At 50.2% G+C, this 16,467-nt stretch overlaps 7 protein-coding genes across 7 annotated transcripts; 4 read left to right on the plus strand and 3 right to left on the minus strand.

Annotated features, from left to right (window-relative positions):
- Positions 1-816: 816 nt before the first annotated feature.
- On the plus strand, positions 817-2,358 carry IAQ61_004786 (uncharacterized protein; the record flags this gene model as incomplete). The annotated part of the gene is made up of 1 exon (XM_003839390.1): positions 817-2,358. The coding sequence occupies one exon, from the start codon at positions 817-819 to the stop codon at positions 2,356-2,358; it is 1,542 nt and encodes a 513-aa protein (XP_003839438.1).
- A 615-nt stretch (positions 2,359-2,973) lies between these two features.
- IAQ61_004787 (uncharacterized protein) lies at positions 2,974-4,741 on the minus strand (the record flags this gene model as incomplete). The annotated part of the gene is made up of 4 exons (XM_003839391.1): positions 2,974-3,287; positions 3,347-3,734; positions 3,789-4,516; positions 4,585-4,741. 4 exons carry the CDS (start codon positions 4,739-4,741, stop codon positions 2,974-2,976), a joined length of 1,587 nt encoding a protein of 528 aa, XP_003839439.1.
- A 420-nt stretch (positions 4,742-5,161) lies between these two features.
- On the minus strand, positions 5,162-6,282 carry IAQ61_004788 (uncharacterized protein; the record flags this gene model as incomplete). The annotated part of the gene is made up of 3 exons (XM_066096496.1): positions 5,162-5,351; positions 5,676-6,140; positions 6,248-6,282. The coding sequence occupies 3 exons, from the start codon at positions 6,280-6,282 to the stop codon at positions 5,162-5,164; spliced, it is 690 nt and encodes a 229-aa protein (XP_065953814.1).
- Positions 6,283-6,748: 466 nt separating this feature from the next.
- Positions 6,749-9,488, minus strand: IAQ61_004789 (uncharacterized protein). Its single transcript, XM_003839393.2, has 4 exons — positions 8,341-9,488; positions 8,107-8,292; positions 7,883-8,005; positions 6,749-7,835 (listed from the first exon to the last, which is right to left on the minus strand). The coding sequence occupies exons 1-4, from the start codon at positions 9,371-9,373 to the stop codon at positions 6,832-6,834; spliced, it is 2,346 nt and encodes a 781-aa protein (XP_003839441.1). The 5' UTR covers positions 9,374-9,488; the 3' UTR covers positions 6,749-6,831.
- Positions 9,489-9,643: 155 nt separating this feature from the next.
- On the plus strand, positions 9,644-11,299 carry IAQ61_004790 (uncharacterized protein; the record flags this gene model as incomplete). The annotated part of the gene is made up of 3 exons (XM_003839394.2): positions 9,644-9,740; positions 9,871-10,322; positions 10,372-11,299. The coding sequence occupies exons 1-3, from the start codon at positions 9,672-9,674 to the stop codon at positions 11,297-11,299; spliced, it is 1,449 nt and encodes a 482-aa protein (XP_003839442.1). The 5' UTR covers positions 9,644-9,671.
- A 2,164-nt stretch (positions 11,300-13,463) lies between these two features.
- Positions 13,464-15,104, plus strand: IAQ61_004791 (uncharacterized protein; the record flags this gene model as incomplete). The annotated part of the gene is made up of 1 exon (XM_003839396.1): positions 13,464-15,104. One exon carries the CDS (start codon positions 13,464-13,466, stop codon positions 15,102-15,104), a length of 1,641 nt encoding a protein of 546 aa, XP_003839444.1.
- A 783-nt stretch (positions 15,105-15,887) lies between these two features.
- Positions 15,888-16,355, plus strand: IAQ61_004792 (uncharacterized protein; the record flags this gene model as incomplete). The annotated part of the gene is made up of 1 exon (XM_066096497.1): positions 15,888-16,355. The coding sequence occupies one exon, from the start codon at positions 15,888-15,890 to the stop codon at positions 16,353-16,355; it is 468 nt and encodes a 155-aa protein (XP_065953815.1).
- Between the last annotated feature and the right edge of the window lie 112 nt (positions 16,356-16,467).

Here is a 16,467-nt window from a genome sequence, read left to right on the forward strand (position 1 = left end):
CGAGTCAGTCGGCCATTGGACTCACTCTCGCCACCGCGCAAAGGCATGACCGGTCTGTGGCTTGTACTACAATGGATTTGCATCCTCTACCGTATTATTCCTAGAGTAGTAGCATTGGCAGTTGAGTACTAGGCCTAGGCAGTAGTGAACACACTTTTCAATATACAATCGTGGCCCCCCGTCTGGAATTGGAATCCCAGCTACAGGACTGCAAGTAGGTAGTGGCCATGACCTTGACTCCGCTTCCGAAGCCCTCACCCTGCCACTCCTCCTCTACTCGTAGAGTCCAGTCTGCACAAGATAAGCTTCCTCCTCCGCCGCATGTACTACTCTAAGCCTTGGGACCCCGACTTTTTGCCTTGACACATCAATCATGAAGACCAAGATTTCCAGCCTTTGCCCGCTTGTCTCTAGCGCGTCCCTGGTCGACCACCTTTGAGGCTGGGAGGCTGCGGAACCTGAACCCAACAAACCCTCCCCTCTCTCTCTCTCCCCCACCCCCACCATCACATCATCCATCCCAACTCACATGCAGCTGCACTGCCAGTACTCTACCACAATCCTGCTGTGCATCTATCCGCTACAGGAGACTTGTCGCTGCTCCAGTTCGTCTGCCATCTCCGTCATCGAGTCTCCCTCCCACGGCGGTGATGATGCATTGCCACATGCCCTTGACCGTTGAGTTGACTGTGGATGGATGATGACTGTGGAACCCTACGGCCTGGATGACCCACTACTCTATAGCCCTTGAGACTGCTCCTATCCATCCCATTTGCTCTGTCCATCACGCAACAGCGCGTCAGTCTGGCCTTGGCTATGGCCTCGCCGTCTCCAGCCTCGTCCACCAGCAGTGTGGCTTCGCGACAATCCGTCGAACAAGACATGAGTCGCCCCCATACGCTGGAAGATCTCGTCAACTACCTTGTCGCATCCAAGCGCTCACTAAACACCCAAACAGTACTCTGGCGGGCCACAGAAATAGTCAGCACCGCACGCGACCTGCTCGAAGAAAACGCGGTCCTGGCAGCAAAGAACGCGGCCATTCGTGCCATTGTCGAGCAGCAAGTCGACGCCCTCGAAGCCATCCGCCGAGGGGTACACGTTGTCGAATCTGAAGTCGAGGTCGAATACAAGCAGCTCCTCCACGATGTCGACACAGCCTTCTCAGGCCTGACCGCCACCCTCACCATCCTCCGCGAAACCCCCATTGAAGCCGTCCTTCAGCCCCCTGGCACCCCGCAAAAACACCTCTACGACTTCATCGACAGTGCCACCGTCTCCAACCTCGAAGCCGACCTCCGCGCTTGTATAGACCGCCACAACGAAGCCCACGCTGCCCTCGACGACAGCACCGACGCCTTCGACACCTCCCTTGACAACCTCCACTCCTCCCTTGACAATGTCCCTATCACGCCATCCTCTCCAGACAACCCCAGCCCAATACCAGCTCTCTACCACGAACTGGAAACCCATGCCAAAGAGGTAGCCCAAGCCTTCCAATCTCTAGTCTCCCACTATGACCTCTGCATCACAGCCCTCCGCCACACAGAAGGCGGTTCCGCTGCGGCAACCCAAGCTGTTGCCGATACACCCATGCCCTCGCACTCGTCGCCCACCTTTGCCGACCCAATCTCGCCGGACCCCATCAGCGAAGAAGAGCGCAACCACATGCTCACCATCCTCCACAAAGACGCCCTCCAAGTTGACGCCGTCATCTCGGAAATCCGTCTCCGCGGTACAGAAATGGACTACCTCGTCAACCACCTCACAAACCATATCTCCCACCTTCGCTCTGAATCCACCGCCCTCTCCTCCATCCTCCACATTCTCTCCCGCACCTCCATCGCTGCAAAATCCCACATCGCCGCCTCCCACACCTTTCACACACATTACACTTCTCACACCCGCCCCGCCCTTCTCACCGGCATAGACGAGGCCTCGACCCAACGCGAATTCTACACGCGCTTCGATCTCGCCTACGCCGAACTGCTGGTTGAAATCGCAGCACGCAGGCGTCGCTACGAGAAGATGGCAAAGAAGGCGGCCGAGGCGCAGAGGGAGCTGGACCGCTTGGGCAAGGAGGATGAAAGGGCGAGAGAGGCGTTCACGAGGGCGCAGGGAGATTATTTGCCGTTGGATATCTGGAGGGGGTTGGGCAGTCGGGCCGGGAGGTGGGTAGTCAGGGAGGTCAGGGGTGGCAAGAGTGGCGATGATGGTGATGGTGGTGCTGGCGGGGAAGGCGGAGAAGAAGAAGGTGGTGCGGAAGAGGGTGGGGATGAGGATGGAGTACACAGTATACCCGTGTTGGGGAGGGCGGTTGTCGAGAGGGCGCTGACGAGGGTCAAGAGACGCATGTAACCCTTCTACCCATCTATCTACCTTTGAGGAGTATTTCCAGAACTAGGACTGCGCATGCATAGCTTGGGCGCATTGGAATCTATACACACTTGATCTGACTTGTCATTCCTTGCACACAGGCAGCACAGAACAACGGGGAACCACAAGATGAAGAAGCATTTCCATAATAAAGCCAGTTGTACCCATTGATCTGTACACCAGGCATTTACATTCATCTCAGTCATGTACCCAATTCTTCGAGTGCAAGAATCCATGTAAAGGCAAACCCCCACAATGGCTCGAGTCTCTGATCAAACCGACGAAGCGGTGATCATCCATCTAGGCCGCAAAGAAAAGAAGAGCAAAGAAAAGGAAAATGTGCCATTGGCATTCGCCACTCCATCACCCACTCACCCACTTCTCAACCAAGACAGAAACAAAGTTCATCATATCCTTGGCCACAGAAACCCACGCCCCAAACACCATGCTAGCACCCAGACCAGAGTCCCATATTCAAAGAGAAAAGATGCCCACCCACGCTAAGCAAGCTAGGAACACACGGTCAGATCAATGCCAATTTACTTTAGTTCAATCGAATCCAATCCCATCATCGAGACAAGACAAGACAAGACAGGCCTAAACCTCGCTGTGCTCACGGAACACAGCCCGAGGCCCCCTCGGGTTCTTGTGCTTGCTCTCGAGCGACGAGGTGTCACCCTCGTTTGTCAGGTGCGGAATCCACTTCTTAGAGTTGCGTGGCGTAGTCTCCTCGAGCATACGATCAACCTGCTCGAGCGAGAGGCCCTTGGTCTCCGGAACGAGGAAGTAGGCAAAGACGACGCAGGCAGTGCAGGTAGCGCCCCAAAGGAAGAAGACCTTGGACTTGAGGTTGCCCTTGTCCTCGTCGAGCATGTAGGGTGTGATGTAGCCAATGACGAAGTTCCAAAGCCCTGCAATGTTATTAGTATGCTATCTTTTCATCAAAGCATCGACAGAGTGGGAGACGTACAGTTTGAAGCGGTGGATAGCGCGACACCTTTTGCACGAATGGGCAGAGGGAAGATCTCGCCAATGACGACCCATGCAGCAGGACCCCAGGTTGAGGCGAAGAAGAAGATGTAGAAACACGTGAAGACAATCAAGCAGGTAGATGCGGCCTTGCTTCCTTCGTGGGCAGTAGTACCGACAATGGCGATGAGAAACTCGCAGACGAGCATACCAACGGCGCCGTAGATGAGGAGCATGCGTCGACCGAATTTCTCAATGGTCCAGAAGGAGATGGGTGTGGAGCCCACATTGACGGCGCTGGTAATCATGGAGATGACGAAGGCATTCTTGATGCCGACCGATTGAAAGAAGGTGGAACCATAGTAGAAGATGAAGTTCACTCCAGTCCACTATGATTTGTGAGTCACGCTGTATTGTGAGAATGAAAGCAAATCCCAACTTACCTGCTGCATCATCTGAAGCGCCATACCGAGACATACCCGGCGGAGATTGCTAGATGGACGCTTGAATCCACCGCGGAAGCAGTCCATCCAACCAGTTCTCATATGACGCATCTCATAGTCATGGTTCGCAATGAGTTCCTTGAGCTCATCCCTCACAAAGGTCGAGTTGAGGGGCTGACCACGAAGAATACCAAGTGCCTTTGCAGCATCTTCAGTACGGCCCTTCTTGACATACCAGCGAGGAGACTCGGGTAGCATAAAGAGTCCGATACCGAGGATCAGGGCAAACGGCCACTGCATGGCCATGGCAATGCGGTATGAGCCAGTGTCCATGCGGTCCTTGAGAGCATTGTCGACGATCGCAGCCAAGAGGAGGCCGATGGTGATGCAGAACTGGTATCCAGAGACAATAGCACCGCGGACTGCCTTGGGCGCAACCTCACTCATGTAGAGAATGATAATAGCTGAGATGAAGCCAACACCAAGACCTGCAATGAGACGACCGGCGACGAGCAGAGCGACCGTGGTTGACGCAACTTGGAGGGCGACACCGAGAGAGAAGATACCACAGCCAGAAATGATGGTAGCACGACGGCCAATCCAGTCAGCGAACGCTCCGGCTACGAGCGCACCAACAAAGGTACCCGCTGACAGGATCGACACAATGAGTGATTTCTCCCAAGTGCGGTAGAGGAGACCATCAGAAGCAGTCGAGTCCGTCGAAGGGCCTGAGGACTTTGTTAGTATAGAGTCATACCCCAAAGTCACGCGTCACTGTAGCTAGGTAAACACTCACTTCCGAACTCCTGTTTGAAGTAGTTCATCGCCAGCACGCCACTGATGTAGCCCGAGTCATAGCCGAACAGGATACCACCAAAGGCCGCAAAGACGCAGAGAGCATAGCCACGCATGGTGACCGGCGCCTCGGCGCGATCACGCGTGACACGAACCATTTCGAAAGCGTATGGCTGTTACGTGTTGATGGTGTGTAGGCTCGGTGTAAGCAAGGGGTAGCAAGTGTAGTATGGAATGAGGCTGAGAAACGTGGGTTGAAGCAAGGGAGGAGGAGGAGCGAAAGTATGCAAGAAAAAAAGAAAAAAAAAGAAGGGCGTTGAGGAGGACGCGGGCTTATATTGTGGGTGGGACGCAGAGCGTTTGCACAGTGACGTACCGCACGTCCAGGGACGGAAGCAGCGGCGTGGTCAGTGCCCATGCGCGTGAGCAACATCGTGAGATTTCTTTGCGGCTACAGTCACGGTGAAAGACAGTATCTTGGTGTTTGTCGGCCGCCGCATTGGGAAGGAGGAATGGGAAAACTGGTGCTGATCTGGCAGGTTACACAAGCTGTGGGAATGCCAGGTGTGGCGTTTCACCTATAAACCTGGATGTTGGGAAGATGCGGGTCCCATCTCTCCTGGTAACGGGTGGCCTTGGGACCATTCGAGATTGGGTTGATATTGGCCTTGTTGGTGGTCAATGGCCGAACCATGCGCCTGTACGTCGAGAAGTTGCATATCACAGATGAAGTTGAGACTCGAGGCAGGTCTAGACGACAAGGGCCGACTCGCATGACCTCGACCCAATGCGGCTCCAAGTCTTTGTTTAGTACTTATCAAGTGTAGTGGCTCTCGCAATCACGAGGCAGCTGACCTCTCCGATCTTTTCCAGACGTTCGCGTAGGCAGTCCAACGCCGTTCTGGGAATATTCAAGCCGTATATCCGGACAAAACACTGAACTATGACAACGAGTTCAATGGCTGTACAATCCCATAGTAGAGTGCAAGCAAAGCCTACCCATAACAGAAAATACTCTGGATCAAACGATGAAACAAATCTGTTCATACTGTCTTCTTCCTCTTATTGCGCTCATTTCACAGCCTGAGTTACAAGTCCCGTTTCAGTCTTGCGCCTTGTTGGACAACATCTTCGTACCTCGGTGGCGGTGCTTCCTCACTAAATCTACATTCACCTACACTATGCCGCCAACTGACATGTTCAGGTACTTCCTGGACATCCTGTCGTGCTGCTCGAAGTTCACGCTGTGCTTCCTCCTGTTTCTTCTCAACGCGGCTTTGCTTTTCTCGTGTAGCGTAGGCGGAGGATGATGATGACGACTCGACCACTCCATAACGTGCCTCATATTCCTGTTTCGAGTTATCAACACACAAGACCTCTGCCCATGGCAAGACAGCATACAGCAATGTTCTTCTTCTCTTTCCTCTCAAGTCTTTTGTCTGAAATCTTCTGACCAAGCTTTTCTGCGCCAAGCCCGATACCGACAGCAAGAAGAGCAGCCATGGTAGGACACTGATGTTGTGCAACGGATTGGTGAAGCCTCGTAACAAGTTGGGACTGCCACTACTTCAAGTCGGCGTCTTACGGGGCGTGAGCTGCAGTAGTCTTGCTAACGTGACTGAGTAGTCTGTGTAAGAAGGCGTTCTCGTCTGTGTCTGCAATACATGTGAGCAATGGGTTGAGTGGCGATGTAGGGCATGGCAGATGGGGCTTGTAGCAATTTGCAACAGCTGATGTATCGTTGGACGATGTCCGTGCGATTAACCGCTTACTTACCTTTGTACCTATTGCAAGTACTCCAGTGAAGTCAGTGGCGATCATGCAGCAGTGCTCAAGTGAGATGCTGTTCAAGGACTTCCGGTTCAAGTGGCCTTTATCTTGTTTTTTGGTGCTCTTGTTATACACGAGTATATTGTTTGGTATTCTTTCTAAGTTGTTCTAATGCACCGTATATATCTGTCGATGGTAAGTCGTGACGTACGCCACAGACCTGACGTGCGGCCAGTTTCTTCTCAAATCCGATTGGGTGTAACGACCCCCATCCTAAGCCAATACGAGGAGAAAATGTGGGCCATGACTTAAACTGCTATAACTACACACTAGTTAAGTGGTTGTGGACATGCTTTGAGCTTGTGTCGCGCAGACTTGGACGTCTCGCAAAACACCTGACATACCTCTCTAGTGTCACCTAACACATACGAACGATATCAATGGCCCAGACAAATTTTTGAATTGCTCAATAAATTGATTAATTGAAGTTCAGCCATGTGTCCTGGTCCCATTCCATGCTCTCTAGCCATTTCACGAAATCTCCGTCACTGCCAGCCTGCAATAACGGAGCACCAAGTGTAGGATCGTTCAAATCATCGAAACCCGAAGGCGAAATGATAGCAGTATTAGCAGCAGGTCCAGGCCCCAGTATCATGTCGAGGATCTTCTTAAGAAACCTGTGGCCTCTACCACAATTTTGTGAGCCGTAGGCTTCGGTTCTTATAGAGCCAAGACAGGATACGAAGACGGAAAGACGTTGAATTGTTTCGGACCGATGTAGTGGGTAGGAAAGTGTAGAAAGTGCGGTAGGATTGCGCTCCTGATGTAGGAGCTCGACTGCAAGGACTGCAGCTGTGGGCACACCGTGCACTGCGAGCATCTGGATATAGTCCGTTTGGTAGTCTCGAAAGTAATCTTTATTCTCCGCCATTAGAAGAACAAAGCGGAAGATTTCATCGCAGACAGGTAGCAGATTGACATTCGGATTAGCTGGTCCAAACCCTGCTGTTTTGCTGATGGTCCGCTGCAGCAGAAAATGATGCTCCAAATGACCTAAACGGATAATTACCAGAAAAATGAGCTCAAGAGGCGATCTTTTGGAGTTCCAAGGATCCTCTATGTTGATTCTGAGGAATTCTGGCAACTCTGCCCAGCATTTGTTAGTCTTGGCCTCAATCTCCCCTGCCCGTCGCATAATCTCTTCCTGTGACAAGTGCCCTAGCGAGATTTCTAAGATTTCTTCCGCAATGAGAGCGTTGGTTGCATTGAGTCGAGCGTAGGTACATCTATGTATTTTGTTGCGTCGGTTCCAACCTTCTTCGTCGAGATCCTGGACTGCGGTCTGAAGGTCAAGTCCCTCTGACATCATCTGGGCGTCTGTAAGATCCAGAGGAACCTGAAGCTGACAATAATGTCTCGTCATAGTAGGAGGTTTTCCTGCGGAAATGGCGACGCGTTTATCGTTTGCGTAACCGCAAATGACTGTAATCATCGTCAGCGTTAGTCCTGACATATGGGACAGGACATACAAAGGCGCTTCCGAAGCTCGGTGATGAAGAATGGTGTATCATCGTCGACTTTGATATCACGATGTAAATTGCAGCAAATGGCCGCAGCACTCAGGGCTGCTATCTTCTTACTGTTCTCGTAGCCTGTCTCTTATTAGCCATAATGTTCGCCATGTAGATTTAACTCAAGCAATTTAGTGAACCAGATTGCAAGATACGATAATAAATACCGAGGCCCTACTTACTCGCTCTTGTTCGCATAGTATAATACGCGATCGAGTTTTCATACAAAAGAGCCAGGTACAGATCGTTGAGAATCTTGAAATCATCGCAGAAGCTGACACACATCTCTGATCCATTGAGCATACGAAGGGCAAGAGTAGCGCGATCTACCGGGACATCTTCAGGACTGCAAAAGATCGGGTCTCCGTCTATATCCTATGTCAGCAAGGTTGCATTTTACTGAGTGCAATTCTCACCTTTAAGGGATTGTGCGAGAAGAGATACTAGTGTTATGATGATACCAATGATCTCCCATCTCACTAGTTCCCCTGTGACGTTTGCACAAAAGCCTCGGGTCGTAGTATGTCGATTTAAGAGCCGGGAGACCGGCTTCAATGTGTTTTCCCAGATCTTTTCAGACATACGTTTAAGGTCTGCAGGCTTTTGGACCTCCAAGGTCTTGTGCCACGATGACCATATGCCATCCATGTAAATCTTGACCATGGGACCGAGCACAACGAAGCCACCAGCGAATGCGAACCACTTGTCAATATACCTCTGTATACCCTGAAAGTCTTTGAACAGAGTGAGGACGGCTGCACCCCGATCAATGTGCGACTGCGTGACTTGAGACACCAGTACAGTGTTGAGCGTTGGCGGCTGAATGCCTATACTTAATTCATTCTCGGCCAACACTGCAAAATCATTGATAAACGCCGCCTTGTTGTCGAAATGATGTACGTCTTCCCAACTGGCTTGGTCTGCCGACGATCGTTGCTGTTGTAGTCTTGATTGCTGGGGTTGATCCTCAGCTGAAATGGATAGACTATTCGCTCCGGAATCAGAGGAGTCTGACGCACCAACGACTCCAATTGCTGTAACTGAGTTTTCTTCAATCAGATTGGAAATAGATGGCAGAGGCTGTGATAGCGTCCGGCGCATTGTGTGTGCCTCGTCGATGTCTGGCATCCTATCCTGGATTTCATATTCAGTATAGTCCATGATGAGGGTATCTGGCCCAAGAGATTCTGAACTGCTGCTCTCGAGACTCGTGTGTCGTGGACCTGAGGCTGAGCCAGTCTTCGTCAGAGGTGCAGGATGATAGACACACTTGTCTATCTTATTGCGCCGAGCACATCGTCCACATGTTGGCATCATGTGGTCGCATCGAAGCTTTGCTTTTCGACATGGCTCGCACGCCTGCAATTTTCCATTGCGTCGGAAGCTTGTATTTTGACGTCGGTCCTGATGCGAAGCCCGTAGCCTTGCTGGGCAGAGATTGCCGGTCATCTTGAGGGTACGAGTTTGGGGTAAAATACCTCCGACAAGCCGTCCATTTCTATGCGCACATTGTGTGTTATAAGTCACAGTATATGCGCCGCAGAGTAAGCTTGTCTGATGTTCAATCGTGTGAGTTTATACGTAGTCTTGGAGATGATATGGGTCAGCAATGAATGGCGTCAGACGTCAGCCCTACCTACCTAACTTACCGGTAATGTACCTAACTCGAATTAGCGCAGCCCCAAGAATCTACAAATGTCGTGTCTACTCCATACATAGAACCAGCATAACTCTGGGTGTTTTGGCCATGGCGATTATTTGTGTAGTAACAGTTGCGAAAACTATGATAACAACACTGGATGCCTGTTCTGGACAGGTACTTTTGCCAGGATCCGAACTTAGGGATCCGGTACATACGCACAGAATCCATACACATTGAAATCAAGATTCTGTAACCTCGCAAATAAACCTATCTCCATCTATGCTTTGCCGCGATCCGGCTTTAGATTCGAGGCGAGGCGCGGCTCGAGTCGTACTTGCCGCTTCTCGTGATAGTCGCGACTTCCTTCGTGACAGGACTCACCTCGCCAATGTGCCTGCCAAATTTCTTCCCCACTCTTCTCGCACTTTACTCCAAAACAACAAAATCATTTCAAGGTCTCGGCCATACACTATCAGCATTCGACAACTTTATCATCATGATTGAAGATGGCGGCGACAGCAGCGAGGTCCGCGTTGCGTCGCAATTGCAAGTGTGCACCGATCTCAGAGTCCTGCCTCAGTCAAACGACTGCACTCTTGGTATCGAATCTCCTGAAAATTGCAGGAACGAAAATATTGAGATACACGTCCCCGCCACCAAGGGTCCGGCGGATGTCGCCGTTCTTTCAATAGCATCGATTGTGTTTGGAAATTTCAGCCCTTTGGAGCGAGGGAACCTGAACAAAAATATACAAAAGTGAGCTCTGTGAAGATGTGAAGAACAAGAGTACTTATTATGTGCTCAGCTTCCTCTCCGGTGGTACCTTTCGAAATAATATTGCAGATACTGTCACCCTATCGCCTCCCTCTCGCGATCGTGGTAGCAGGCCTGCCACTTCATCTCTCTTCTATCATTGTCTTCATAAGCGAGGGCCGTTCCGCTTCATGGAACTTCCCATTGAAGTCCGTCTCATGATTTCCAAGCACGCTCTACATGTACCAGAAGGATTGTCCTTCATCTGGAGAAATTATCGAAGCGGACACCGGGTAGGGACAATGAAAGGCTATCAGGATCAGGATCTCCCAATAGCAATGCTTGAGAGCATCAATGCTTTACCAAGGACTTGCCGCGCACTTTATAATGAGACTAGCGGGCTAGTATTCCGCGTCAACTTAATCAAGTTTAACGTGTTCTCAATGTACCAATACTCGATTCCCAAGCGATGCCGGGCTCCTGAGTCGGACCTGCAGCTTCGGGCTGGTGTTGAGGCACTTGGCTTCCTGCGCCGTTTCGCACCAGCCTTGCTCTGGCCAGCAGTCAATCGTATTGAGATGAATTGCATCAACATGGATGCATTGATATCAGAGTGGATTGGGCAGCTCGATAGCGTTAGCTATGTTACGCACAGATGCATAGTCTCGGTTCATGTCAGCGACTGGTCCATGAAGTCTCTTGACGCATGGGAGTTTGCGGATCTAGAAGAGAATATGAAGGAGCTGGAGATTGCGGTTCACGTCCAAAATCATATGCAAGCACAAGCCACCAGATTCATAGAGACAGCACTGCTCGCATCAAATGTCATGAGGTGTTCAGACGATGCCCATAGGCGATGGCGTATCTTCCCAGCTATTCGTGGCTATAAGAACATTGGGAGCTTCACCGACTTCTTCAGCCGGGAAACCCTGAGAGCAGTCGAGGACTGGTACGCGAACGGGATTGGGACTGAGCTTTGATGTCGGGGAGACATCATGTGGTGTATACATTAAAAAATAATGTACTTCGTCCATCCTGAGTTTATGGACAAGAGGGCTCTAATGCGACGATTTGAGATATGTATTATGGAGCGCTGCTACAAGATGGCATGCGTACAATGTAATATATCGAGTCCTTTCTGTAGCAGACGCCTAGTTCGATCAGTTACACGTCGAAAGTGTTGTGGTCCCGCCGACGTGCGGGTCGGTGAGACTGCGCATCTGGTGTTCATGCACACAACATCTGGGCCATCCATGGCCCTCAATTGTATGTCCCGAGATCATAATTATCGGTGGGCACCAGTGAAGCTGGAAATTTATCAGTCATCGTGAACAGCACCAGCCTCCTCTGAGGTGAAGTACCCGCCTTACGCTGAGGTTGTGTCGCCACTTGACAAGTCACAAGCCTACCATGCGTCACTCGAGTCATGGTAGGTTTGGCAATGAAGAACCTAATCTATCTCATCCAATAGGCGGCCTAGCCTCTTGTTGTTGTTGAGTCTCAAGATCCAGCCCAGCAAAGCCCGGACCCTGTGCACATCCCCTATGTATACCGACGACATGACTTGAATTCTTCCACAAAAGGTATTCTTTTTACCGTCGTCGACGACTGCACTAATTCGGAGAATAGAAAGCAGGGCGTCTCCGGCAGAACCCACTTCGAGGGTACGTGCATGCCAGGGGCGGTATGAATCGGATCCGATTTCACGCAGGAATCGTACCGTAGTATATCAACCAAAGTGCCGTCTGTGATTGTTACACTTGATCTACAATTAGAGCCCTGCCCTATCATAGTATACAAACTCTCGTTGTCCTAGCTATGGTTTGGGGCGTCTGGTGAGTAGCGACATAGCCATCGGAACACACGCATAGTACCGGTATGTTACAGCCGATCCGGCGGATTGATACCACCTAGGCAATTTAGGCGAGGTGCGCGGGTGGATGGAAACCTTATCTGCATATGCAAGCCGGGAGACCATTGATGTTTTTCCGTGATTTCGTGGATGAGCACAAGTTAGAGTGCACTCGCAAATCTTATTTGTGGTGACGGCCCTGTTTTTTGAGCTGGTGCGATTTTGCATGATGTTAGTACGGTATTGGTTGTGCTTCTTCTCGGCCCGCCAAACATCCTTGAGAAAATTGTGTAGATTTTATATCCCAACGGCACGTGACAAGCAATGAGTTCTACGATCATTATTAGAAGTAGACGCTGGCCGGGCTGTGGGATTGGTGTATAGATGGAAGTGTTGCATCCTTCGTGCAATCCTCAGGCCTATGTCAAAACTCTAGAAATCTGGTGGAAACATCAAAATTCCAAGATACGGATGATGGACCTATAAGGGCCATTCACTGGCGTACATTTCTTAGTCGATTGAGTAATTGATGCTCGATTTGTGTACCATTCAGCAGGTCTAAGGTCGTGAGAGGAAGGATTAGGTAATATATAGAATACATCAACGATGAAAACATGAGTGCCCTTTTAAGCTATGATTCACATCAAAACAATTGTAGCAAGTGGTTGTAATCTCGTCTCACAACAACAGCTTTGCAAGGCTGAGCAAGGCTTACCAGTAGCTAGCGCCGAGCTTGACATCATCGTTTTTCAAAGAACGCGCACACTCCCCAGCATATACAACATAGTCCTCGACGTATAGCTACGCACATTCGTATCTTGCCAGTCACCATGAACAGATGCTGGGGGTCCTTTCATGAACGCTTATCTCGGTATTGATGGGTGCTGAGTTCGCTCCGTGACTTCACCTGCTTCAGAGCCTCGTCTAAGTCGCTTTGGGCCAACAAGCTATGGTATTGCTATCACTTGCAAGAATACCGAAATCAAAATGTCGGTTAAGTTTTCCTTATACTGAGCACTATCAATGCACTTGTGTTGGCTGGTAGGGAAGATATTAGGCACTAATCAAGACGCACGGCTGGATACTCATAGATTCTAATACAAAATGAGAGCTATTCAACCTTTTCAAGAGACGGGATTTGCGTTTGAAGAGGGTCACCTTGTTGTCGCCATGGCTTCACATCCAGGGGTGGAACACAATCGTTCCTTCCATTTTCGATTTCACGCTAGCATCTATACGCATCTTACTGTTGACATGCGAGCGTCTCTCACCACCTCCCCAGCAACACGACAATGACAGTTACAATGGACGAGGATTTTCTTCGGGCGACGGCACATCTCGACAACGAAACGGCTCAAGTAAAGCCAGAACCTGATGCTGATCACCAGCCCGACACGGCACCGAGTCCTCAACCAACACCTACAGAACTGTTTACAGTGCTTCGCGACATTACAGATTCACCAAAACCCACCGAATCTACACCAACATCACATCCAAAATCCTCCAATCTCTCAAGTAGGCGTAGTCAGGATGCGTCTTCTCGCCGAACGCTCTCGAGGCTCGCTAGTTCTGATGCGACAACGCCATGTCTCATGTGCCCGAGTGCAAGCAAGCTTGTCTGCCATGTATGCGACTCTATCTCCTACTGCACGTCTGCTTGTAGCAACGCAGATTCCAAGGCCCATCAGACACTCTGCAACACTCGAGCAGAGTATGTCCAGCGTCCAAATGAGGCGATGAGGCGCGCCATCTACTTCCCAGAATCACCAAGTGAGTCAATTCGATTTACTTGGGTCAAGTTCCAGGAAGCGTGGACCGAAGACAACGAACGACACGAAATTGCGCTCGTAGGTGGCTTCTTTAACGTCCCGCAAAATCAGCGATCATCTTATTATATCACACGAAACGAGGTCCTCTGCAGGCGTTTGTCACATACAATCCGGGTCATTGCGGCCAACGACGAGTGTCCATTCAATCAGATCAATTCTTCAGTGGCCAAACACATCGATCAGCATCATGCGCACCGTTGGAAGGGTCCATTACTTGCAATCGCTTTACAAAACACTGCATCCAATCCCGAATTGCCCCTGGGTGATGATATTGCAATCGAAGACCTTCGCCATGTCTTGGACTTTCTGAATACGCACAATAGCACAGCTTTGAGCACTGACTTAGAACGCTACTTCGGACGAACTGTGCGTGGCGTCAGGATCAATTCTTCTGGCGATCGAGCGTCGGCCGAAATACCTGATGAGTTCGAAGCTGTACGTGTGCCGACAACACACTCTGTCTTTCACCAAACAGGTTCGTGTACCCTTCCCATTTCCGAACAGGTCGAAATACCAATCATCTACGCGAAAAGTCCTCGGAGGGCCGATCGTGAGGCATTACAAGAGACTGAAAAGTCGGGCAAGCGAAAGAGTGACTGGAATTCGGCATTCCGAGACCTTAGACAGTCTTGGCTACTTAGTTCTCAAGAGGACTTCGCTGAGGCTGCCTTTATTCGTGTCAGTGAAGATGAGATGGTCGCAGAATACTACCTTGGCTCCGCGATTTTAGTGCGTCAGGACGAGAAGCCTCTGTGTGTCAAGCATGTGGAGGCGCTTTGGAGGTACAACAAATATCTACTAGAGCCCAAGATGACAATCGCGTCCAGGACAGTTGTGGCACCTGGCTCGGCCGGTCAGGCGAACGGTGATGAGCAGATGGTGGAGACATATCTGTGCAAGGCAAGGTTCGCGCAATTCTACTCTGATGGTCAATGCTTCCAGAGGACTGCGGCGGAGCGCGCCGTACCTTCACCTTATGAAGTGAAGAAGCAGAAAGGAACTCTCAAACGCAAGAGCTCGGCCAATTTCTTTACCCGCATCACAAGAAAGTCGAAGTGGGAGTGGACTTCGGACTGCGACCGGGATTCTGGAGCCGAAGAGTAGACTGCTGAAGCGGGTGAGCACAAATGATGTAAGAGCGAATAATTTGGTGTGTGATTGCTTAGGTGCTGTATGTTACGGTCAATCATTTATACTAAAGCTACACGAATGTAGCGTATCACGATATGAAATCGTGTAAATTGTGTTCATCGCTTCCTTTATCGATAGAACTATTTGGAGGTGTGCAGAAATTTGAATTTTGGCCACCATCCATTCTTGTTGCCGTACAGACCTAGAGTATCATTCTCCAGATCAATACGAGTAACAATCGCAGTGCGCAGTTTCGAGCGTGCCATGTCGGCGTCATCCACCCCCGTGGTCTCCACTTTGTCAATCTACCTGGCTGATATCACCAATGTCCCCGCAGTGCACTCAGCCTATTCTACTTGGCAGTCCCTACCTGACAAAATATTTCACCTCTGGGCCTTTGAATATTGGGCTGAGAATGCTGAGCCTGTCCATTCCAAAAATCTTATTTACATTTAAAGAATCTTATCAGAGTGACGAAAAAGTATAAGCTATTGATAGAATCCTTTGACTACCACGCGTAGCTCAAATATCTACACTTTTGTAGTCTCTTGGGTACTTTGGCGAACCTTTGTCATTGCAAAATTAACAGTATACCATAGTTAGCTTGTGGCAAATAGAGCAACTCCGCACTACCCGGGCGCATGAGTAAACACTTCACTAGGCTCTAGGTGACGAAAGCTGACCTCAACCTCTTCCCACTTCCCCGCATTTCGTACACTCCCTTCACTTCACATAAACTTATCATACTTCATCACAATGTCACACCTCCAATACTTTTCCTACAAAGGAGTCGGCGAGCGCAACTTGAGAGGACACGGATATCAACAAGCCGTCCGCGTTGGTGACCGTATTGAAGCTTCAGGACAAGGTAACATGTCCATTGAACCCCTCCTTTGTCGTGATGACAAGTACTCATTTGTCTCAACAGGTGGTTGGCACCCAGAGACTGGTGCCTACAGCGACTCTGTCAAGGACCAGATCGAGCAAGCTTTTGCCAATGTAGATTTGTGTCTTAAAGACGCTGGCGGCAAGGGTTGGTCGCAGGTCTATCGCGTCAATAGCTATCACCCGATTCTCGACGATGACGTTTTGAAGATCATGGCGGACAATTTCAAGAAGTGGATGCCGGATCATTCGCCAATCTGGACATGTGTGGGCGTGATGAAGCTGGCAGAGGATAAGATGAAGGTGGAAATCGAGGTTGTTGCGCATGATCCCAAATGATTTGGGAACATGTGGGCACAGCGATGGCGTGGGTAGTGTTGCGTCGTGGTCATCGGCAAGGAGACTGCCTGTGCACATAGCTGCTAGTTCTATATGGACAATTCATCTATCA

Source organism: Plenodomus lingam (genome assembly GCF_022343315.1).
Source record: "Plenodomus lingam strain CAN1 chromosome Unknown contig_19, whole genome shotgun sequence".
NCBI lineage: Eukaryota > Fungi > Ascomycota > Dothideomycetes > Pleosporales > Leptosphaeriaceae > Plenodomus > Plenodomus lingam.

Excerpts from the sequence above, each read along its gene's own strand:
- IAQ61_004789 (XM_003839393.2), bottom strand. The coding sequence starts at position 9,373 with ATGACCGGCAATCTCTGCCCAGCAAGGCTACGGGCTTCGCATCAGGAC. Across the intron at positions 8,293-8,340 it reads TCTCGCACAATCCCTTAAAG|ACGGAGACCCGATCTTTTGC; the intron begins GTGAGAATTGCA and ends CATAGGATATAG. Across the intron at positions 7,836-7,882 it reads CGAGCTTCGGAAGCGCCTTT|TCATTTGCGGTTACGCAAAC; the intron begins GTATGTCCTGTC and ends CGATGATTACAG.